The 24345-nt window shown below is 36.5% G+C and overlaps 1 protein-coding gene across 3 annotated transcripts in view; it reads right to left on the bottom strand.

Moving 5' to 3' along the window:
- The window catches only part of CDKAL1 (CDK5 regulatory subunit associated protein 1 like 1), a 701952-nt gene that overhangs the window by 381515 nt on the left and 296092 nt on the right, over positions 1-24345 (bottom strand). For all 3 annotated transcript variants that reach the window (XM_031667632.1, XM_031667633.1, XM_021936624.2), the window contains exon 9: positions 5129-5232. In XM_031667632.1, coding sequence (XP_031523492.1) covers positions 5129-5232 — 104 coding nt within the window. The remainder of the gene's footprint in view (positions 1-5128; positions 5233-24345) is intronic.

The raw sequence follows: 24345 nt of genomic DNA, 5'->3' as shown, positions 1-24345 counted from the left end.
TTCATCCTAATTTATTTTACCTTTCCATAACCAGTTGATGCCACTTATCTTGCAGGGGATTTTCAGATTTATGAGGGAGCCAAAAAGTAGTAACACACAAATGAGATCTAGAAAAGCACACGATAGCTATAAAAACAGCTCATCCATCATCTCTACATTTTGATTCCAGAGACAGCGCGGTGAAAGGTGTTGTTTCCACACCACTCACCCCGCACGTTTAAAAAGGTTTGCTCCATCACTTACACAACTGAAACTGATTGATTAGCTGCTAGAGAAAAATCAATACAAATATCCTAGAAAACACTAGCTTGTAAATTCATTCTGGCCCCAACAAAGTCCTGGTCACCACTTGACATGTTTGTCTAGATACCTAAAATGCAACCGTGTCAAACCCAGCAAACTCAGCCCCCAAACACTGTTAATCCTAGGCATTTTTAAAACCTCAATCTCATCAGAAGGGAGGAAGTGAGAAGGAAGGTTTTGCAACGGTCTGTGAGAACAACCAGATGATACTCAGAAGTTACCTGGTAAACCTTAAACTCAAAAATAAAACACACACTGAGAAGGTAAAAACAGTCAATTATGGAGGTTGAGAGAGAGAAAAAAAAAATGCCAGAAAACCAGTTAAACAGATGTAATTTATATAGAAAAGAAATTACATTTGTACTTAAACACAGAAATATTTACTTTAGTGCTGTCCATTCAAAAGTTGATGAGCTCTCTCATTTTTTGGCAGCTGAATGCATAGTCAGCACATTTTTAGTATTGTGGGAAGCCATTTTATATTCAGAATGACTTCATGATTATTTCAGAATCACTTCTGAATGCTTCCTTGCCTTTGGGTTAGCCTTTAGTCTCCTAATACATGAGACTAACAAGAAATACATTTTTATGAATATAAAATGCTCATAATCACACCTGTAATCCCAGAACTTTGGGAGGCAAAGGTGGGCAGATCACCTGAGGCCAGGAGTTCAAGACCAGCCTGGGCAACATGGCAAAACCCTGTCTCTATCAAAAATAGAAAAATTAGCCAGGTGTGGTAGTGCATACCTGTAGTCCCAGCTACTTAGGAGGCTGAGGTGGTAGGACTGCTTGAGCCCAGGAGGAGGAGGCTGCAGTGAGCCGAGATCATGCCACTGCACTCCAGTGAGATCTCACCTCAAAAAAATAAATAAATAAATAAAATGATAAACATGCTATTCAGAATAAAATTTTGATCCTATTGTATATTGTATCATATGACTCGAAAACTGGGTTCCAATCCTCACTCCACAGTTGATTCAGAATTTAAAAAAATAAATTTGTAATTATGACATACAGGAGCCATTAAGAAAATTAAAAGAAAGAAAATGTCACTTTAAGGATGGGAAATTTAACTCCCATCCACAGAGTGGCTTTAAACCTTTATTGGTGGCATATTTAGGTTTTTCATTATAGAGTAACTTTTCGCAAAACCATGTTTGTTATTCATTATAAGACAGGCAATCTAATCATGGTAGAATGCAGAACTTAAGAGTTTCTGGTCCAAAGAATATTCCTATCACCTGAATGATTAAATAACTAAATGTGCAAAAGTCATAGTAATAAGAAAATGAGTCATTTCTTCTATTATGTTTACTTTCATAATTATTATTTGCAATTTTAAAGCTCAAACTTAGGATTTCTATAACAGCATTAAAATCTCAATTTCTTTTGCAGAAAAAAGATAATGCTACTAAATATCTTAAAAATATTAGCTTATAGATTGATACTTCCTATTTTTGAAAGGGATTATAAGGCCACCCTTAGCATGAATTTGCACTTCTCAAATTTAGAAAATGAAAGGTAACTGTCATACTAGATATCTATCTACGGAGAAATTTTTCATAAAACATAATTTAGACTCAAAAGAAAAAATCTGTCATTTGATTTCAGTCATTAATGTTTTTGGATGTTACAACACTCTTACCCAAAATCAGACTTCTCTTCCTGGCTTCGGATTTTAGTTTAAGTAATATTTCTTCTTCATAATATTGACACAGCCAATTACTTCATACACATTATCTCAAATTCTTAAAACAAAAACATTAAACGTTATAGTGATGAGAAAGCCATAAGCTTGGAGAGGTGAGATACCGTGTTCACATCATGTGGCTGGTAAGCAACAGTGCAGTATTTCAAATCTAAACTGCTTATAGCAAAAAGCAACAAATACTTGAGGACTTAAAATTTTTCTGGCTGGGCGCAGTGGCTCACACCCGTAATCCCAGCACTTTGGGAGGTCAAGGTGGCTTGAGACCAGGAGTTCGAGACCAGCCTGGCCAACACAGGGAGACCCTGTCTCTCTAAAAAATTTAAAAATTAGCCAGACTCGGTAGTGTATGCCTATAGTTGCAACTACTGGGGAGGCTGAGGCAGGAGGATAGCTTGAGCCCAACAGTTTGAAGCTGCAGTGAGCTCTGACTGTACCACGACACTCCAGCCTGGTTAATACAGTGTGAGACCCTGTTACCAAAAAAAAAAAAAAAAAAAGAAAGAAAGAAAAAGAAAAAAACAACTACATTTCCTGAACACACTGGGTTATCTCACAAGTTAGCTCACCACTTCAAAAACTAGTTTTTAGTTTCAATTCTAATACACAGATAATAACGCAACAGAAAAAACTGATGTTGCAAACATTCCATGGTTGGGAATAAAAAGATACTTATCTTACTGATGTTGGTAAGAGCAATCTTCTAATACTTTCTCTAAAAATAGCTACTACATTACTGCTAACCTCTGATATATTATTTCAATCACTCACCTTAACTAGTCCAACCCACTTGTATATGACAATGTTAACTAACTAAAGATCTACAGAAGCAATACAATGTAACTTGGTTGCTCAGAGGACATCTCTAAAGATAAATCACAGAGCTAAGGTGGATATTGTTAGAAAAAGTCATAATCAGTTTATACAAACTATGTTTCTGAGGCAGGAGAACAGGGCCTGGAGGCAGGGAACCTAATGCCAATTCACCCTGACTTCCTAGAACTAAATCGAAAAAAAAAAAAAAAAAAACTTTCCAGCCTAAGTAAAAAAAGGACCAGAGGTTACTCCCTTTGCAAACCCCCATATTTTCTGCAGCGCAGATGGGAAATTGAAAGTACCTCTGATTGTTGCTTTCTGCAACCAGTCAGAGATCTGTATAAGCATGCAACTTTGTAAGTTCACTTCAGCTTTCCACAACCAATCAGATGTTTGCATACGAGTGTGACCTTTGTAACTGCACATCAGCCTCTGATTGGTTGCTTTCCACAACCAATCAGACTGACCGTGGGGCCACCATTTCATTTACATGGGGTGAACACCAAGTGGCCAATGGGAAACCTCTAGGGGGTAGCTGGATCCCAGAAGATTCTGTATCCGGGCCCTTGAGCGCTGCTCAGACTTGCTCCCACACTGTGGAGTGTACTTTCATTCTCAATAAATCTCTGCTTTTGTTGCTTAATTCTTTCCTTGCTTTGTTTGTACGTTTTGTCCAGTTGTTTGTTTAAAACGCAAAGAACCTGGACACCATCCACAGGTAATACTTCTGTTCTGTCTTCTTTTTTTCTCAAGTCATGTATAATTCATAAATGTGTCCATATAAAGCCACGAAGCAATCATATCCGAATGTTGGTGTAAGTTACAGGTGAGAATAGATGTAAGCAAGTGAAGAGGAGATTTTCACTTTCTACATGGTGATTTTACAGCTTTACATTTTTCAAATAAATTTTCAAGTAAAATAAAATACTTTTCAAAAAATTATATGCAGTTGCACTTAGAAATGCATGATGTTAAAAAAAAAGTACTAATTTGCATGCCTTCTAAGTTGCAGTGTTTGGTAGACAGATGTTTAATATCCCCATTATCTGACAGATATATGAAAAAACAAACACTAATTAAGAATGCCAGTAAATATTTTTTCAAATAGATTTGGTTTCTGGGAAAATTTTTGCCCCTTTTAAAAAATCCTTGGAAGTACTGGTTATGCTGTAGTAAAGACAACCACCCAGGCTTTTTCTTAGATTAGACAATAATCTGGCTCTAAAAGGAGAACACTGGCAAGAGTCAGTAAATTTCCTTTATTTCTCTCTCAATACTAGTTGAATGTGAAAGGAGGAGGGGACTGAGCTAAGAATATACAAGTGGAGAAAAACTGTTGGGAGGCATCAATAAATCAAGCAAGGGGATATTTTTCTCTATTAAAAGAAACATTCCAAATTCATGTTTCTAAAAGTTTTCTATAGACTAAACAAAAAAATGAATTTGGAACTCATACTTTCTGAGGCCCAGAGTAGGAAGTATTGAAATTAGCGCTCCAAGTTACTTGCCAAAAAGAAAAGCACATTGCCAATAACTATTAACCTGCAGGATTATGAGACAATAGATTATCTCATGTTGGGAGTAAAAACACACCACTGTTACAGGCACATACTATAAACAAAGACAAAAAAGGAAGTTTATGGTTTGAGCAGTTGTATGTCCACACAACTGTGACTCATGTTAAAGATAAGTCTTATTATATGCTGAGAGAGACCTAGATAATCACATTTCCCAGCAAGTGATGATTCAGAAGTAGTTGGCCACCCTACACAAATCATTCTCATTAGGCCTCTCCCCCAGTACCACTCTTTACTGGTCTGACAGTTCTGTTAAAATGGTAGCCTCCTTTATTGGCTGGTATGAAAACCTACCTTCTTCAAAGAAGTCTACAAACCCTAATTAGCTCCATTTTCTAAATGGTCCAAAAAAGTCAAAGAAAGAGATGAAAAATCTGAGTATTTCACTTGTCCACAAAAATCTTAACAGACATCAGAGGCTCATGGATTTCATTTTATCTTAATTTTGTCTTTTCCATGGAGTCTAGAGGTGGATGATAAAGTTCAAAATACGCCATTTACCTTAGAGTGATAAGAGAATGGAAGCGTAGTAAAAGAAGAGTAATTAATGTAAAAATAAACTAAGTGATTAAATCTGGTCACATCTTTTATTAGTTAAGCTGATATATTTGTAAAACTCTTCATAAAACAAATGAAGTCGGTCTCTAAACTGAAGTATTACTTACAAGACTAACAATTTCTTAAGAAGACTAATTTCACATGTAATTCTAGAAACTCTTACCTTGAAAAGATTGTTTGGCTCTATCTACTAGTTCATCAATTGGATAACTGGCCAAATTTCCTCTGGCGTGTTTAGTTTTGCAGTAGGTACAAGCATTGAGACACCTGTTCAAGTGATAACAATAAATCAGACTCAAATTTCTAAAGATAGCATATACTTAACATGGGGGTACCTCAAAACATATACAAAAGTGCTCTTTCAGAAACATTTGCATAGTTTATACAAGAGATTCAAAAACCAAGTATCTACCATGTCTCAGAGTTATTTTATCTCTACTAGGCACAAAAATGTGTAATTTTTGTGAGTAGTTGAAAAAAATTTCAACTGCTCAAGAATGGCTGTACAAATCACATATTATCTAAAAGTGCACATATCTATGAGGAAGAAAGTTTAAAAATGCTTACAATGACTAATCAAAAGAAATTCAAGACCTACATTACTTTTCATAAACTAGTGACATTACTTTGGCCAACATAACTACAAAGTTCCGGTATCCCCTATATATACTATATTACTCAGAAAGGACACATACTCATCTAACTTTTAACTAATGATATAAGAATAAATAAGTAGATAATACAGCATTCTCATAAGAAAATACACTCTTAGAAATTTTTAGATAATCTTTTTTCACTCCTTGAAATCAGGAAAAAATATTAAAGCACGTTCAATGAATAATTCTCTTAGACTACATTAATCAAAGTAAAAAAAGTAGAATGGCAATATTAGCTTTAAAAAATTAAAAAATTGGCATATTTCCCAATAGTATTTAGACATGATATAGAATTGTCTTTTTTAAAACTAAAATATTGGTTCTACTCTTATAATATTAAAATATACCTTAAACAAAATTATTACAAAATAAAAGACACAGTTACAAAATAAAACATAGTTCTATATCCAAAAGATAAGGCTCAATAACACTGAACCAAAGAGAAAGGAACATCTCTTCAGTGATTCGATTGCTATAATGAGTAGCAAGGCTTTAAAAAGACCATCAGTACACAAATGCTTTAAAATTTCATATCGAGAAAAATCGTACTTTTAACAATTGAATCTGACCCATGGGTAATTTTATTAATATATGACTTTAAGATACATATGAATCACTGTACTCAGCAGTCAAATATGCAATGCTTAATTTCTGAGAATTTTCACATGGGATCCTTAAGTAAAGTAACATACATTTTAAAATGTGTTTTACTATTTAACCGACCACATAATCTTGAACTGCTAACACTCTTTTCCTCCTAAGCAATTTACATTTTTAAAATAAACACAAATTGTGGCCTCTCTTCCAAATAAAGGTTCTAGTCTCCCAGTTGTTATATGTCTTCTCTTTACATTTTCTGCCCTTTCTATAACAAGGGGAAGGAGAAAACCATTCTATTGTTGTTTCCTTGGGAGAGTAATTCAATTTTGTTTAGCCCTTACTGAGCATCAGACACTGTTACCGGTATTTTCTTTTCTTTTTGCCTTTCTCTGTTGTTTTGTTTTGTTAATAGAAACAGGGTCTTGCTATGTTGCCCAGGTTGGTCTCGAACTCCTGGGTTCAAGTGACCCTCCCGTCTTGGCCTCCCAAAGTGCTGGGATTACAGGCGTGAGCCAGCGAGCCTGTTACTGATATTTTATATGCCTTTTCTCATTTAACCCTTTCAGAGTTGGGTTTTCCCATCTCCATCTTAGAGACAAGAATCCACCTCAAAAAATCAGGTAAGTAGCTTGCTCAGGGCCATGTAACAGCTGAGATTTCAAACTCCAAGATGTTTCCATACCAAGCTGCTCTCTCCCACAAGAACTGAGCGCCAAACATCTCAGCTGCACAAACATGCAAATAACAAGACCTGCAAATCATCTGACATGAGATATAAACTAATATAGCATATACATTCAAGTATATGGCCAGTACTTATCTTCTTGAAGCTAAATATGAAGCTATTTAATTAAAATATGTGTTCTCTCCTTTATTCTTTGGAAATCTAAGGTCAGGCCTCTTGTCCATCCACTGTCCTAAACCTGTCACTTTCACCCTTGTTTACAAGTTCTGGTTTTCATCCTCCTGCTGGTACTGTGTGAAAATGTGTCACTTCGTCGGACTTGCCACATCATTTAAAATTCCATAGCTCAGGTTCTCAAAGCTGTTTACTGGTACACTGGAAGACCAAGGTTCTCTGCTTTTTCCTCGAGTGTCTTCATGGCCCAGTCAATGCAGCAGGCCCTGTCATGAAGCTGTGATTCCCACGTATGACTGGCATTCACCTAAGTTAAATCAGCATCCTTCCAAGGAACCTGTCATCTCTCCTTCTAATACTACCTCATTTATTGTGATCCCTTTCCCTTATTTGTCCTATTACCAATGGAAAGCTCCATAAATTAAGTGAACAATCTTAATGGAAGCTATTGGTCGAGCATTCCTAATCTGAAAATCTGAAATCCTCCCAAATCGGAAACTTTTTGAGCAACGACCTGACACTACAAGAAGAAAATTCCACACCTGACCTCATGTGATGGGTTGCAATCAAAATACAGTCAAAACTTTGCTTCATGCGCAAAATTATTTTTAAAATATTATGTAAATTCCCTTCTGGCTATGTGTATAAGGTGTACATGAAACATAAATGAATTTTGTGTTTGGACTTGGGTCTCATCCCCAGGATATCTATCTATCTATCTACCTGCAAATATTCCAAAATCTGGAAAAAAAAAAAAATTCAAAACGCTTCTGGTTCCAGGCATTTCAGATAAGGGATAGTCATCCTGTGCTAATATTTCTGACTTTGGCTGTTTCTGAAAAGTAACTGTCTTAAGGAACACTAGTAGGGGGAAAGGGCAGGGAAGAATAACAGGAAGAAAAAGACAAAAGAAACTTATTTTAAAATGTATAACATAAATGAATTGATACATGTAAAATACTCAGAATGGTGTCTGTATCTAGTAAGCGATCAGTAAGTGTTGGCCACTGGTAGTTTAATGTGACTCTTATTAAACAATTCTGTGAGGAAATAATTATGCATTATCATATCCCAGGTGTACTTAACTTTATGGAACAGATGTGTTGCTGACAGGTTAGCTTAAAAGTGAACTGTGGAAACCAAATCACATTTTCCTACTGTCTCACTTAATAAAGATGGAAATGTATTCCCCGTGGAAAAGCACTAATGAAACTGTACCAAAAAATTTAAATAAAACAAAGTGATATTCTGAAACATTTATAATACTTAAGCAAGTAAGAATATTACATGCAGAATTCAAAAAGCTCTGTGTTAAACTGTTGCCTTGAGGTTAATTATAGTTGTTGACATGATAGTTTTTTGGTTTTTTGTTTGTTTGTTTTTGAGATGGAGTTTCATTCCTGTTGCCCAGGCTGAAGTGCAATGTCGTGATCTCAGCTCACTGCAACCTCTGCCTCCTGGGTTCAAGCTATTCTCCTGCCTCAGACTCCCTAGTAGCTGTGACTATAGGTACCCACCACCACGCCTGGCTAATTTTGTATTTTTAGTAGAGACAGGGTTTCTCCACGTTGGTCAGGCTAGTCTTGAACTCCTGGCCTCAAGTGATCCACCCGCCTTGGCCTCCCAAAGTGCTGGGATTACAGGCATGAGCCACCACACCCAGCCAGTGATAGTTTTGAAGTTCCAAACTCTTTATTGTATAAGATGGGTTCATCCTTATCCACAGTTATCAAAATAATACTGTATATAATCTCAAGAAAGTAAAAATTTATTAAGAGCACATTTTTTGGCTGCTTGTATGTTTATTTTTAATTTTTGTGGGTACATAGTAGGTGTATATATTTATAGGGTACAAGAGTACACTTCTTTAAACTTGCTATAACAGTACCAATGCAAGCATTAAATTTGCTATTGTCTTTTAAAAGCTTTAAAAAGAAGAGATTTGTTATAATACACAGAAGAAAAACATGCAGTGTAAAATCAGAAAAGAAAGAACAAGCATTTTGATGCTATTTGGTTGAAAAACAGTTTTTCTAATCACCAAGAATTATGTCGACCAATCATTTCAACATAAGAAGCTTCCCATAAAATAAAGAAATTCTCAATAGAAACCTTTAGAAGATAGTTTCAGTTATCTGTAAACAATTAAATAATTGTCTAGGAGAAAGAATACTGAGCCAGTTTCTTCAACTGTCAGAAAACAAAAGATCTTTGAAGGCTGACTGCAGAAAGCCAAAACCCAAATGAGATGGCTGTTGAACTACAAGGAAGATGCAAAATCCAAATAGGCCTAGACTGTGCTGACGGAAGGATAAAGCTAGCACACAATACCTACTAATCTTTGCACAGGTTGTTACATGGCCAGAGACCAAGAATGACTAAAACCCTCCAAAGCAGAGAGAGTTTAAGTATTTAATTTGGCAGTCTAACCCAAGAGAGCTTTTTTATTATTTTTATTTTTTTTAAAAGGTTTTTTTGTAAAGACAAGGTGTCACTATGTTACCCAGGCTGGTCCCGGGCTCAAGTTATCCTCCTTTCTCGGCCTCCCAAAGGGTTAGGATGACAGGTGTGAGCCATTGCACCCAGTTCAACCCTGAAGTCTTAAGAAACGTCTGTGGTAGCATGTTTTTAAATTACATAAACTGAACAAATGAAATAACAATGAGTTTTCACAAATTAAAATACTTCAAAGGGTTTAAACACATAACGGTCAACTTAATATCCGAACCACATAAAGCAAGTGAAAACTAAAAGTTTGAACATACCTATTCTTTTTTTTGTAAAGAGCATCTTAAGATATTACAAATTCTGAAATAATTTAAAAATCAGAGTTATACTCTTAAAAAGTCACTCGTACTGGTATCTTTTTTTAATGGGGGGAAAAAAGGTGACTAATGTGACACAGCCTTCTGGTTTGCTCTGCTTCAGGTCAAAGATAACCTGAATACGCAAAAACCTTTTGGACTCAAGCACTAACACTTACAACCTCCACTTTCCATTCCACTCGCATGATTTAATCATTATTTGTTTTTCATAAACTGATAGAGTATGATCTTTCTCAAAGCTTCAAATGTTACAAAATGGCCAGGTGTGGTGGCTCACGCCTGTAATGCGAGCACTTTGGGAGGCTGAGGCAGGAGGGCTGCTTGAGCTCAGGAATTCAAGACCAGCCTGAGCAACATAGTGAGACCTTGTCTCTACAAAAACAAAAAACAAACGTTACAAAATAATAAGCCTTTAATAAGAACTAAATCTTGGAAAAGCCACACTGTGGTCTAGCCACATTCTTCCAAACTGAAACACCATCAAGCGAAGAAACAACAAAAACCCAAGAAACCAAAAGTTCACACAATGTAGGCCCTGCCAGACTTGATTGTTAAATATAGCCTATTGTGAGTCCTCATCTTGGTTTAACCGTTTTTCCAGGAAAATTACTTTTTGATGTTTCAAATACAGGAGATACTCATACCAACAGAATCTGATAAGATCTTCAAATGATAATATGATACCTGTTTGTCAAGATCAAAATTCTCAACAAACAATGGAAAAATGACATACTTGAAAAATTAGCTGAATATACTTCCAAAACCCTACATTCTTTAAGCTTCCTGTGCCCAAAATTCCTCTTGGCCTAAAATGAATCCCTCCACTTGGGTGACTGACTCAATCTTCTCTCCTGTATCTTCAATTGTGAACTTTCGGAGTTAGTTTCCTCTGCATTAAAGTACGTGTGCTAAATTGAAACATAACTGCAGCTGTATTTTCTCTTACTCTATTCCCATCAGCTACATACTTTGCTCCAAAATGTTGTTCCAGCATATTTTAACTCTGTACCTTTGTTTGTCAGTCACTTTACTTGAAAGAATTATACTTATCACCTCTCAATCCCTGTAAAAATCATCACAACCTTTAAAATAGTTTGGGGGAAGAAGTGGCCAATGATAGTAAAACATAGCTGCCAAATCCTTGTCAGAAACTCAGTTATGCATTTTATATTAATTGTTTCATTTACCCTCACAGCAATCTTGATAGAAGCATTATTATTCTTCCGTTGAGGAAACTGAGGCTCAAAAAGATTAAGAAACTTGCTCAAAGTTATACAGACAGCCAAGTCAAAGATCCTTCCAATTGCATCTGAAGTTCCTTTATCACCAATTGTACGCCGTACTTCTCTTAAGAAACATTGACTTATTCTGTGTAAGAATACATGATTAGTTGTATGCTTATCTCAATATTCTTAAGGAACACGTATTATCTTCCTTATTTACTATCTGCTATAGCATTTAACACAGTGACTTGTATACTATTCGAATAACAATAAATACATAGATCTCTTGGTGATTTCATAATGAACAGACCAGTTGACAAGCCAATACTTGGCTACACAGCTAGGAGGAGTACTAAGCAGAAAGGTATCGAGTAAAATACAATGAAGCAGGGAAATGGAAGTCGGGAATGGAGAAGGTACACAGCAGTAATGCAGATCTTGCCAAAGGATCAACAATCTTGTCTTAGAGGTCAGGAAGCTGGGAACAGGAAAGTAAAGCTTGGAGATGAGAGCTGTAAGACAAGGGACCCTACACAGGGTATAAGCATACTACAATCTGTACACCATTCCAAGCAGACTATGCAAAAAGAGAAATAAAGGGCCTGAGAGTCTATTAAAGACCATCCATTTTCAATATTAACTATTTTTCCAATTTCTATCAGTAGTTTCTGATGCTGGGATGTCACAGAGCAACACACTTAAAATGCACACACACATAACTGGACATCAAATAGACTACCAATTTGTTATTTTGCCAAGGGAGGACCAAAAAAAGTTAAACTATCTTGTACTATCATTACTATTTTACAAAAAATAGCATATTTTAAACAATAAAACAGGAGGAATGTCATAATGAAGTCTCACAAATGTAGCTTCATAAAAAACTCATTATATTTTCCTTATATTCATTTTATAACAGGCCAGCAAAAAAAATCCATCAAGTTCTACAGAAACTGTTGCTGTAGATGATTCTTTAACATCTTCCTAAGTTTTCCTTACATTTCTATAACGATCTTTAGAATTAAAGATGTATAGGGGGAAAAAAGCTAGAAAACGGCCTCTTTTAACTGGATATTGGTTTGAATTAGCTAATATGTCAATTGACATACAGTATGTAGAATAAACATAACTAATAAGTAGCAGTGATCATTCCAGTTGGATTTTCTTTTTTAGGGGGAGGATGGAGTCTTGCTCTGTCACCCAGGCTGGAGTGCAGTGGCATGATCTGGGCTGACTGCAAGCTCCGCCTCCCGGGTTCATGCCATTCTCCTGCCTCAGCCTCCTGAGTAGCTAGGACTACAGGCACCCGCCACCACACCTGGCTAATTTTTTTGTATTTTTAGTAGAGATGGAGGGTTTCACTGTGTTAGCCAGGATAGTCTCAATCTCCTGACCTCATGATCCGCCCACCTCAGCCTCCCAAAGGGCTGAGATTATAGGTGTGAGCCACCGTGCATGGCCTCTCCAGTTGGATTTTCAATGTGTTCTATTTGTAGCTAGTGGCTTACTCCCTGGGAGACAGAGTCCCGCACCCTTAATAGCAACAGCTATTTTCTAAATGTGTTTACTAAAATAGCATGGTGAAAGATAATGAAATTCTGTCAACCATAAAGTTGACAAAAATTTTCTTTTGTTCCACCTTCATTGTTATTTTTAGTTTTATAAAGCAATGACAGCAGACAAAAATTAAGGCTAAGATATTATCTATACCTTCCAAAGACAGCAGTGGAGACAGCTGTAATTGCCAAATAATGTTTGTGACGTAGACACCTGGTTGGCCATCCAAGCTGAGGCCCGTACAAAGTGACACTGTGCTACAGATTTGAGTTAACTTACCAATGTCCAAGCTGAAAACGAAACAGGAACTATGAACACAACTACACATTCCTACCATAGGAGGAGATTTTATTTATATAATATATGTATAAATTATACATATAAATAGACATATAATTTATCCTTTAAGAATATAATTCTGCCATGTAAGACATATTTCTATTGTACCATAAAGTTTAAAAAGCAGTAACAAATACTCTTTTAAAATTATGTAATATAATCAAGTAGATGTATACATATATATAAATCATACACATACAAGTATACACACACACATACACACACACACACACAATTTCTTCCCAGCTCCACCCCTAACTGTTCTCTCTGTCTGGTTTGTTTGGTTTTTGGGTTGTAGGTTGTCTTTGGTTTTTTTCTTTTTAGGTACACATACCTGGCCCCCTTATCAGATTTACTGAATTGGAATTTGCAGGTATGAAAATAAGGCATATATATATATTTATAAAAAGTATTATTATTATATGTTGAAGTGAAGCCAAATTTATGCTAGTATTAGAACTATTTATTTCTGCAGATTAATAGTGAACACTCATCTGCTGTTAAACTAAGCAAAACTCAATCTGTACTTTCAAATATTCTACAGGTCAACATATGGGAAAATGATCCCTAGCAAAGACTTACCTAAGGGTTAATCTGAAGATGTGACTAAGCCACAGGTTAAATATACCAACCAAAAAACCTGAATAATGAACCATAAAATATACTCTAAAAGCAAAGGAGTATTAGTGAGCAAAGCTATTGTTTTTGTTCTCTCAGTGGTTGTGGAGGCTGACGTCTCCTGAGGTGAAATCTCACAGGAAACAGTGGTTGAGGCTAATTCTATAACATGTAACAGGTACCATATTTTGGCGCCTGGGATAAAAGGTATTGTTCTAACGTGGGTCAAAACATCCTGTGAAAAGAAAAGAAAATCTTATATTTCAAGGGCATTGAAACTAGAAAGCTAAATTCAGATAAAACTTAAATTTCTAACCTGTGTGGGAAAAAACTTAAATTGTTTGGGTCAAATAATGGTGTCAGTAATTGCATAAGAAAGAGAGATGAGGTGTTTTAAAGTGAAATGAAAAAGTAGTACACCTAAGCATTTATGTAATTACTCACCATTTTAACTTCAACAAATCCGTCAAATTCAAAAGCTAACAATTTTAATTAACATTGTAATAATTTCAGTAAAATTCAACTGCCCATCTTTGACTTGGAGATTACTACCTAACGCAGGGGCAGGACAAAGTAGCATTTACCAGAGAGAGAGAATGAGGGAACTGGCAGGCCCTTAGCACACAGTCCACTGGCTGTCCAGGCGACCACCCAAATACTGGTGAGAAGCAAGCTTTCCCACTCGGACCTCAGCTGCACAGCGGTTTAGTGTCTCATCTCCTACATACACATTACACCTCTTTTCCTTAACTGATGGTAAGAATTCCTACAATTCAGTGAGAGATCTTTTCTTTCTTCATTGGAACAGGAGAAGGGAGTGATAAAAACTATCCCCATTAAATACAACATGTATTTAAAGGAATGTATATTCCTTTATAAAGAACTGTGCTGTTTTCAGAAACTGTCGCATGGAAAAGGGAAAAAATGCATCTCAATGGAGGAAATAGGTCAATTTAAGAATTTAAACATGAACACTAAAGAACAGTATTTCAGAGATGAGCAAGCAATATGCCAGCTGAGAACTTCCATCCCAAGAGGTGGTGATATTCATGGAGTATAACCCTAAAAAGCCAACCTACGACAGAGACGAAAGTGAATCATAAGAAAGCCCTAGCTTCCCGGATTCTATTCTTTTCAACCGTAATGCCACTGAATTTGCTACAGAATAACTGCAACTTACACTGAATTTTTAAATATAACTAGCTTAGTGATGGTGCTGCTTTTATAAAAAAGAAAATGTTTGTATAATATGCAAACATTATATTTTTGGTAATATGATGACTGGAACTCAGCAAATCAGATAGCCTTTGTAACATAATCATCAGTTTGATTTACTTCGATGCTTTTCTTTTCCCACTGCTAAATCTTAAGGTCATGTCCAAGTGAATCAAACAGTTACTCTACCAATTCACTATCAAAAGTGCAGGTGTGGGCTATTCATAGGAGGTACACTCTTGCTTTCCTTTTTCATCTACGTAGCAGGGAGTAAAAAGGAGGCCTGAGGGAGCAGAAATCCATGGGTACCTTTTACAACAGCCAGGAGAAGGAAGGAGAAGAGAAAAGGTAGTTGCTCATATAAAGTACACAAAGCAGGGCTCCCTCATACACATCTCATTTTGATAAGCACAACCAGCAGATTCTTGGGTGCCAGTAATAGAAGCTCCATTTTTCAGATAAGAAAACTGAAGTTGAAAAGGGATTCCAGGCCAGGCGCAGTGACTCATGCCAATAATCCCAGGACTTTGGGAGACCGAGGCAGGCAGATCACTTGAGGTCAGTAGTTTAGGATCAGCTGGGCCAACACAGCAAAACCCTGGCTCTACTAAAAATACAAAAAAATTTGCTGGGCCTGGTGGTGCATGACTGTAATCCCAGCTGCTGGAGAAGGTGAGGCAGGAGAATCACTTGAATTCAGGAGGCACAGGTTGCAGCGAACTGAGATCATGTCACTGCACTCCAGCCTGGGTGACAAGAATTAAACTCTACCTCAAAAAAAAGAAAAAAGACAAAGACAAGACAAGACAAGACAAGACAAGACAAGACAAGACAAAGCAAACCAAAGAAAGGTTCAGTCACTTGAGCTAATTAACTGCCAGATTTCATGTCTGCACCTACCTCTTCCTACTCTAGGAAGACTCAAAAGGCTCCTTTTGTGGGGAAGGAGGTACCTGTTTAGTGTTTAATATGTATTACTTTAATAAATAATTATTTTAATACTCAGCTTTAGTGAGGTAAACTGACACAAAATAAACTCTTCATATTTAAAAAGTACAATTTTTAAGTGTTGACATATGAATACATCTGTGAAACATCGCCACAATCATGATAATGAACATAGCCATTGTCCCTAAAGGTCTCCTTGTGTCTCTTTGTCACCTCTCCCTCCAAACCCTCTACCCAAGTGCCCAGGAAATTATTGTTCTTTCTTTCACTATAAATTAGTATGCAGGATAAATTGGTTTTCAATAATTTTATATAAATGGAATCATAGAGTATGTACTCTTTTTGTCTGGCTTTTTTCATCCAGACAACACAGTGTGTCAATAGCACATTGCTTAGCACTACTCTGGATTTGTGCTTTGCTAGCTGTTTCCTGTGAAGTTATGGCAGTATGGGATGATAGAGGGAGACAGCCTAGACAAGAGAGAATGGACTTGCCTTTTCTATTTTGCTTCCTGTCCTCATCCAAAATGCCAATTTCTAACTCTGATGTGGGAGAAGGTAACATCAGAACTCTCAAACAATGAGCTAATTCTTTAAATTTCATGACTACTCTAAACATTATATTATAGTTGCTTCAACTAAAAGAACCTTAAATGGTAGAAAAATTAACAATGATGAAATGTGTTGCCTATTTCTTCTAGTCTAGATAAAGATAAGCTTAGTCTGAAAGAAGAGAAGGAAGAAAATACACCATTGACACGAGAGGCCCTCTTTGCCTTTATAACCCCCAGACGCTAAAAGTCTGGTAATGTGGACTCCAATAGGGTTAAGACAAAAATAGACCACCAAACAAAAGGTCAAATCCCAGAAGCCAAACTTAGGCTCGTGAAAACAGAAGCTGGTATGTTAGAAATTCCGTAGGAGATGAGATTGGAACCCAGAGGACATCTAACTCCCACCCCCACAGTTGTCCTTTCCCAAGCACAGCCAAGCATCCTCTTGCCTAACAAAGACAAAACAGCTCATTGTGAAAACGCAGCTGAGATGTAGCCTAAAGGCAAGGGACAAGCTGAGGCCAAAACAGGGTATTGGCCTTTCAATTAAGGTCCTGGAGTTTAGGTAGAGGCTTCCCGCTATAATAGAGAAATTCTCAAGTGCAGAAAGGATCACCAGGCAAGGTCTCTGGCTGTTGTTACTGCAGATGGAACTGAGCATAACAAACAGACTAATATTCCACTTAGTCCACTTAAGGGAGCTGATTTTCCAAAGAAACCACAAAAACCTGCTGAAGGTCTATGTCAATGATTCTTAAGAGAATGCATCAGATGCTCTGGGAGTTCTTATCAAAGCAAAGATCACTGGATTTCCTGTTCTCATTCAGAAAGTCTGTGGTGACACCCAAAAATTTGCCATTCAAATGATGCTATTGCTCTGGTCCCCTGACCATGCTGAGAACCACTGTTCCAAGGCAACCTGAGATTTCTCCTACCCAACCTTGCATTAACTGAGAGAGAGAGAGCTGCTGGAAATGAATGGTCCTTCCCAAAAGCAGCCCCAGAGGTGGTATTAAAAAACAAGGAAAGGGGAGAGATCCTTAGAGCTAAAAATCACTTGCTATCAAATATGCTAAGAAATTAACTTCCTACCAAGTACAGGGAGTGTTCAGCATTCCTGGATTATGAAAGAATGACCAATATGTGTTGTTTTCTATTATTTTCCTTTTAAGATGAGACTTTTCATTGCAATCATCCGGTTCTTCCTCCAGTATTATGAATAGACATAGGTGAGTTACTTTTTAGTTACAGGTTGCAAGACCATAAAGAACTACACTAGATCCCACAGAGAGGAGTATATACCACGCAGATACATAGTCGATGTATCATCGAAGATCCTGGTCTTGGAATTGAAAGAGACTTTGAGTATCCCTCTTCAGGGAAGTGGTGATGTTTTGTTTAAGAGCAAGTTTTAGTTAAGAACACGTATAGGAAGAAGGATGTGTATGAATGTTAGGGAGTAAAACGTGTGAACTATAGTACATGTTGCTACCCAGGACTTATCCCCACTCCCTTTCCAAAAGAATACTGATTTTGTTCAGGAATCAACTCTTCTCTCATGCAGTCAGTAAAGCTCACGAAAAACTAATGCTAGAACCAGTTCTAGAATAGAGCATGGCTAATCAAAGGGAAATACCTTTTCATGTTCCAATAAATGCTTCAATAAATGTATTCCAATAAATACATCAGGAACTCAGACCTAAGCCAATCAGAATGTAGCATTCTCATGGAAAGTGGGATTCATTCAGGAATGTGCCTGAGATAAAATTCGTATTAATGAAATGTGCTGGGCATTCTGGGGAAAATACTGCTTTGCTTTTAAAATACTGACCTTTTCTTTTAGAGATTGAGACAAAATTGCACTTAGGACCATTTAATCCTCAGACTAAAAGTCAGAGGAGATATAACCAAGAAAAACCACAGGAAAATGTGGTAAAGCCAGTGGATTAAGGTACACTTCTTAACTTCAACTTATGCCATTATATATCATTATCATTAAGTTATTTTTGATATGCCATTGAAATTTATACATCTAAATAACAACTGTACCTACTAAAAGCAATAAGAACTTCAAAGAACCAAATAAATGGTGTTCGCCAAAATAATTTTATATCCTCCTTAGTCTGAACAATTTCCTTTTTTTAGAGACAGGGTCTCTGTCACCCAGGCTGGAACACAGTGGCGTGATCACAGCTCAAGGCACCCTCGAACTCTTGGGCTCAAGCTAACCTCCTGCCTCAGTGTCCCAAGTATCTGGGAATACAGGCTTGCACCACCACACCTGGCTAATTTATTTTCATGTTTATTTTTTTTTTAGTAGGGGCAGGGTCTCACTATGTTATCCAGGCTAACAAATTGCTTTGTATTTGCAATCTTTCTAGGTGTCAACTTTGTGAAATGCTTTTCATCAGATCATTTGAGATTTACAAGATAAACAGATAGTCCCTGCCTTCAAATTAGAAAAGTGCAAAAGTAATTGCAATTTTTGCATTGTTGGAATCTGCCATTTGATATTGGAATACATTCTGACATAAATGTGGTCATGTTATAAATCATTTTAATGGGCATTTCTCACTTTATATTTTTTTGCTAATGACTTATTACTTGCTGTTTGTTTTATGTTTATCTTAGACTATGGAAATGATGTTAGACATAAAGTAAATTTGAGCAATCTTCTTATTTGAGTTCAAAATGGGTCTTAAAGCAGCAGAGACAACTCAGAACATCAACAACACATTTGGCCCAGGAACTGCTAATGAAACAGACAGTGCAGTGGTGGTTCAATAAGTTTTGCAAAGAAGAAGAGAGCCTTGAAGATGAGGAGTGTAGTGGCCGGCCATCAGAAGTTGACAATGACAGATTGAGAGCAATCATTGACGCTCATCCTTTTACAACTACATGAGAAGATGCCAAAGAACTCAATGTCGACGATTCTACGATTGGTCAGCATTTGAAGCAAATTGGAAAGGTGAAAAAGTTTGATAAGTGAGTGCCTCATGAGCTGACCAGAAATCAAAAAAATCGTTTGAAATGTCATCTTCTCTTATTCTATGCAACAACAACAAACCATTTCTTGATCAGATTGTGATGTGCGATAAAAAGTGAATTGTATACAACAACTGATGACGAGCAGCTCAGTGTTTGGACTGAGGAGAAGCTGCAAAGCACTTCCCAAAGCCAAACTTGCACCAAAAAAAGGTCATGGTCACTGTCTGGTGATTTGTTGCTGGTGTGATCCACTACAGCCTTCTGAATCCTGGTGAAACCACTACATCTGAGAAGTCTGCTCAGCAAATCAATGAAGTGCACTGAAAACTGCAAGGCCTGCAGCTGGCACTGGTCAGCAGAAACGGCCCAATTCTTCTCAATGACAACACTCAACCGTGCATCGCACAACCAATGCTTCAAAAGTTGAATGAATTGGGCTATGAAGTTGTACCTCCTCCGCCACATTCACCTGACCTCTTGCCAACCAACTGCCACTTCTTTACGTATCTTGACAACCGTTTGCAGTGAAATTGCTTCCACCACCAGCAGGATGCAGAAAATGTTTTCCAAGAGTTCATCAAATCCTGAAGCACAGATTTTTACACTATAGGAATAAACACACTTAACTTCTTGTTGGCAAAAATGTATTGATTGTAATGGTTCCTATTTTGATTAATAAAGGAATGTTTGAGCCTAGTTATAATGATTTAAAATTCATGATCTGAAACCACAATTACTTGTACACCAACCTAATATTACAGGGTGGACATAATATAGAGACTATATAAAATAGATTATGCAGAGAATCTGTTAGGCTTCCAAATTCTGGGTTTTGCTAAGACTCAAGAATCATAAGAAAAAAAAAATCAAAGTTGGAAAAATATATCTAAAAACATACATTTGTCTAGTTCAACCTTTCATTTTGCATGTAAGATATGAAGACCAAGTGATTCAGCTAATTAGTTTGAAGAAGCAAAACCCACATTTTCTGAAATGCGGTTTAATAATTCCACACCAATAGTTCTCAACTATTTCTCCTGGACAAAGACAACACTGAGATATGCCCCAGTCCTGTGAACAGCAGTAATTCTTAATAGGAGAGGAGAAAAGGAGGGACAGGGTGGGGGCAGGGAAGGAGAGGTGCAAGGACACAGGGGAGGGGAGAAGGGACAAAGAAAAGGGAAGGAGGACTAGGAGGATGCAGTGGTAGAACATCACCCATGCTATTGGGGGAGATTATTTACTGTGGTCTTATTACTTTAGATGTTAGATGTAACTTATCGCTAGCTTGTACTATATTTTTAAATCTGGCCCCAAAATATGTAATTCTAAAATTTATTTATTAAAAAATATCTTTCTGAAACAGATCATACAAATTCTTTACCTGAGGAAACAGAGTACAGTGAATTATCTTGAATGGTATCTCATATTACTGTTCTCGACTTCATACAATCACTGTAAAGTGCTATAAAGATATAGGGCAAAACATATCATTGCATTTCTGTTTTTAATTTAGTTAATTTATTGAAGAAAGGGAAAAGAGAGTCATATGTCTACTATCATTTATTTTGTTTTGATAGTTATTCTAAAGTTTTGGTTCATAAAAGGTTCAGCTATGATCATGTAACTGGTAGAAAATAACCCATGTTAAAGTAAATAACAGGCCAGGCATGGTGGCTCACACCTGTAATCCGAGCACTTTGGGAGGGCGAGGCAGGTAGATCACTTGAGGCCGAGAGTTCAAGACCAGTCTGGACAACATGATGAAACCTCATCTCTACTAAAAATACAAAAATTAGCCAGCTGTTCTGGCACATGCCTGTAATCCTAGCTACTCAGGAGGCTGAGGCACAAGAATAGCCTGAACCCGGGAGGCGGAGGTTACAGTGAGCTGAAATTGTGTCACCACACTCCAGCCTGGGCAAGAGAGTGAGACTCCATCTCAAAAAATAATAATAATAATAAAAGTAAATAACAGCAAACCTACTGTAAAAATCATTTGCATAAATGAATTCAATATCATATTCACATTGAGAATAGTTTATCAAAGTACCTAAAGAGTTTGTAGACCCACATCTCTTCCATTAATCTGAGAAATCAAAATTATTAACATTGGTCTACTTCTGTACTTGCAGTACAGAAGGACATAAAATAAAACATTTGATGCTACTTTTTCTTTTGTCAACTCAATCTTTTGGAGAGCTTGAAAAATAATACAGTTTTTCAAGATTCCTGCACACAAGGTTTTACCTAATTCTGGAGTTACCTATTTTGTTTAACCCATATGACTAAGATGAAGGGTGGTACTTCGCATTGCATCTACCCAAGAAAGTTTTTGTCATATGAGGAAGCAAGTAAATAGGCCTAATATAACTAATATCTGTAATACTTACTATATTGAGTATATAGGAATCAAAATGAATCTGTTAGAAACTAAATACTAGAACAGTAGATCACTTTGAGGTTTAATGAAATCTAAAGACTGATTCTCAAGAAAAATATAAACAACACAAAATTCCACAGACAGTGAGAAAGTAAAATGGTGTGTAGCTGCTGAGGAAAACAGTGTGGCAGCTACTAAAACAAAATAAAAAGTAAATTACCATATGATCTAGCCATCTCTGGTTAAATCCCTCAATTTCTAGTGAAATACACAAAAGAATTGAAACCAGAGACTTAAACAGATATTTCTATAGTAATGATCACAGCAAACATTATTCTCGATAGCCAAAATGTGGAAGCAAACCAAACGTCAATCAACAGATGTATGCATAAACAAATTGTACTATATATGTACAATGGAATCTTATTCAGCCTTAAAAAATGAAATGTGACATGTTACACAATGGATAAATCTTGAGAACATTATGCAAGGTGAAAACAGCCAGTCACAAAATGACAAATACTATACGATTCTACTTATATGAGGTACCTAAGGTAGTCAAGTTCATAGAGACACCTAGGGTAGTCAAGTTCATGGTGGAGCTACAGGGAATGGGGAGTTATTGTTTAATGAGTACAGAGTTTTAGGTTGGGAAGAGGGAAAAGTTCTGGAGATGGACAGTGGTGATGGTTGTACAACAACATGAATGTACTTAATGCCATTTAACTATCCACTTAAAAATAGTTAAAAAGGCCAGCTTTATGTAATGTTTAGTTTACAACAACAACAACAACAAAAGACTGGTTAATGCTAATGTATCATAAAAGTTGCAAGAGGAAAATAAAATTCTATGGACAATTCCAAGAGTTCACCAATGACCTAAAGATAATCAAGGAAACCCAAGTTATAAATACCTGTTAATTTTCAACATAAATATAATTAAACAGAGCCAAGCACAGTGGCTCATGTCTGTAATCCCAGCACTTTGGGAGGCTGAGGTGGGGGGATCACTTGAGGTGAGGAGACCAGCCTGGCCAACATGGCAAAACCCTGTATCTACTAAAAATACAAAAATCAGCCACTCATCCTGGTGCACACCTGTAATCCCAGCTACCTGGGAGGCTGAGGCACAGGAATTGCTTGATCCCAGGAGGTGGAGGTGGCAGTGAGCCGAGATTGTGCCACTGGACACCAGCCTGGGTGACAGAGCAAGACTCTGTCTCAAAATAATAATCATGATAATGAAACAGGCATCATAGTCCTATTTATAGAAATTAGTTTGTGTTATCCCTGTAATGATTGCCAACTAAATCCCATGCCTAAATATAATAAAAGTTTATTAAAACAGCAGAAATTGTTCTCCCTACTCTGAAGTTATGTTTCCCACACTAAAATAGAGCAACAGTAATTCCACATTTGTTGTTTGTATTTCATCACTGTTTTCAGACAGAACAAGAGATCTCCTGCCTACACACCATTTCTCAGCATCAACACCCATTTTCTTATGCAATTTTAAATTCTGTTGGCAGGTTAAAGACATTTTTTCCAACCACAAACAAAAACTTCTTTTGATACTCTAAGTGAATGTTCAAGGAAATGTTCCCAATTAAAAAAAAGACTATTTAAAACAATAACATAGAAGTATATCAACAGTCTTAAGAAAATGTAAGTGGTAATTCAATGAAAACCTCAGTTCTTGATATAAGACATGTAGGACTTTATTCTACCTCACTGACAAATCACCTATCTTTATGTCTTCAATTTGGAACTTTGCAAATGTTAAACGAACACAGAAAGCCAGAATGCTAAAAAACACAGAACCACATAACTTAGTCTTCCATGCCACTCCATAAACCTTTTTTTAATGTTTAAAACATCACTTTGTAATAGCCCTTGATAATGAAGTGTTTAGCTTCAATGTTCATCTCTTAAGAGTTATAGAAACTAGCTTTACTAGAAATTTTTAGCCTAAAAAACTTAAATCTTAGTACATACTTTTAATATCTCATAAGTAAAGGTTTCTTTGCTATTGTTAAAAAAAATTGTAACACAAATAGAGACCGTCATAAAGACAAACAATGACAGCTAAAAACATATACAGCATTTATAGGGCAGTGCCAGGTACTGTTATAAGCATTTTACATTTATTTAGCTAATCCTGAAAACTGCCCCACGTGGTAGGTACTACTATTCCTCATGTTACAGAGATGAAGCCATGAATGGAGAGGTAAAGTGATTTGCCAAATATCAAAAACATCACACAGCTGGTTAAGTGGTAGAGTCCAGACAGTCTGGCTCCAACATCGATGCTCTTAACCATTACACATACTACCTGTCATAACATATTGGGGAAATAAAGACAATTTTGATAATGCTGAACAAGCTCTTTAATAATAACATAAAACATATCATTGTCTTTTTGATCATAGTATTGGTTTCGTTTGTTTTTAACTATGAGCCACCGTGCTAGAAGAGTATAATTCACAGAATTAGATGTACTAATGAAATTAAGATTTTTGGTAATGTCCATGACCAAGGAGAAAGTAAGTCACAAAGATTAATGGCCAACTGTCTTAAGTCTTTTGCTAATTTTGTGAACAATATACAAGTATAAA

The sequence above is a fragment of the Papio anubis genome, chromosome 6 (genome assembly GCF_008728515.1).
Source record: "Papio anubis isolate 15944 chromosome 6, Panubis1.0, whole genome shotgun sequence".
Classification (NCBI taxonomy): domain Eukaryota; kingdom Metazoa; phylum Chordata; class Mammalia; order Primates; family Cercopithecidae; genus Papio; species Papio anubis.
The sequence above is the reverse complement of the archived record's forward strand: the minus strand, read 5'-3'. Positions and strand labels throughout refer to the sequence as shown.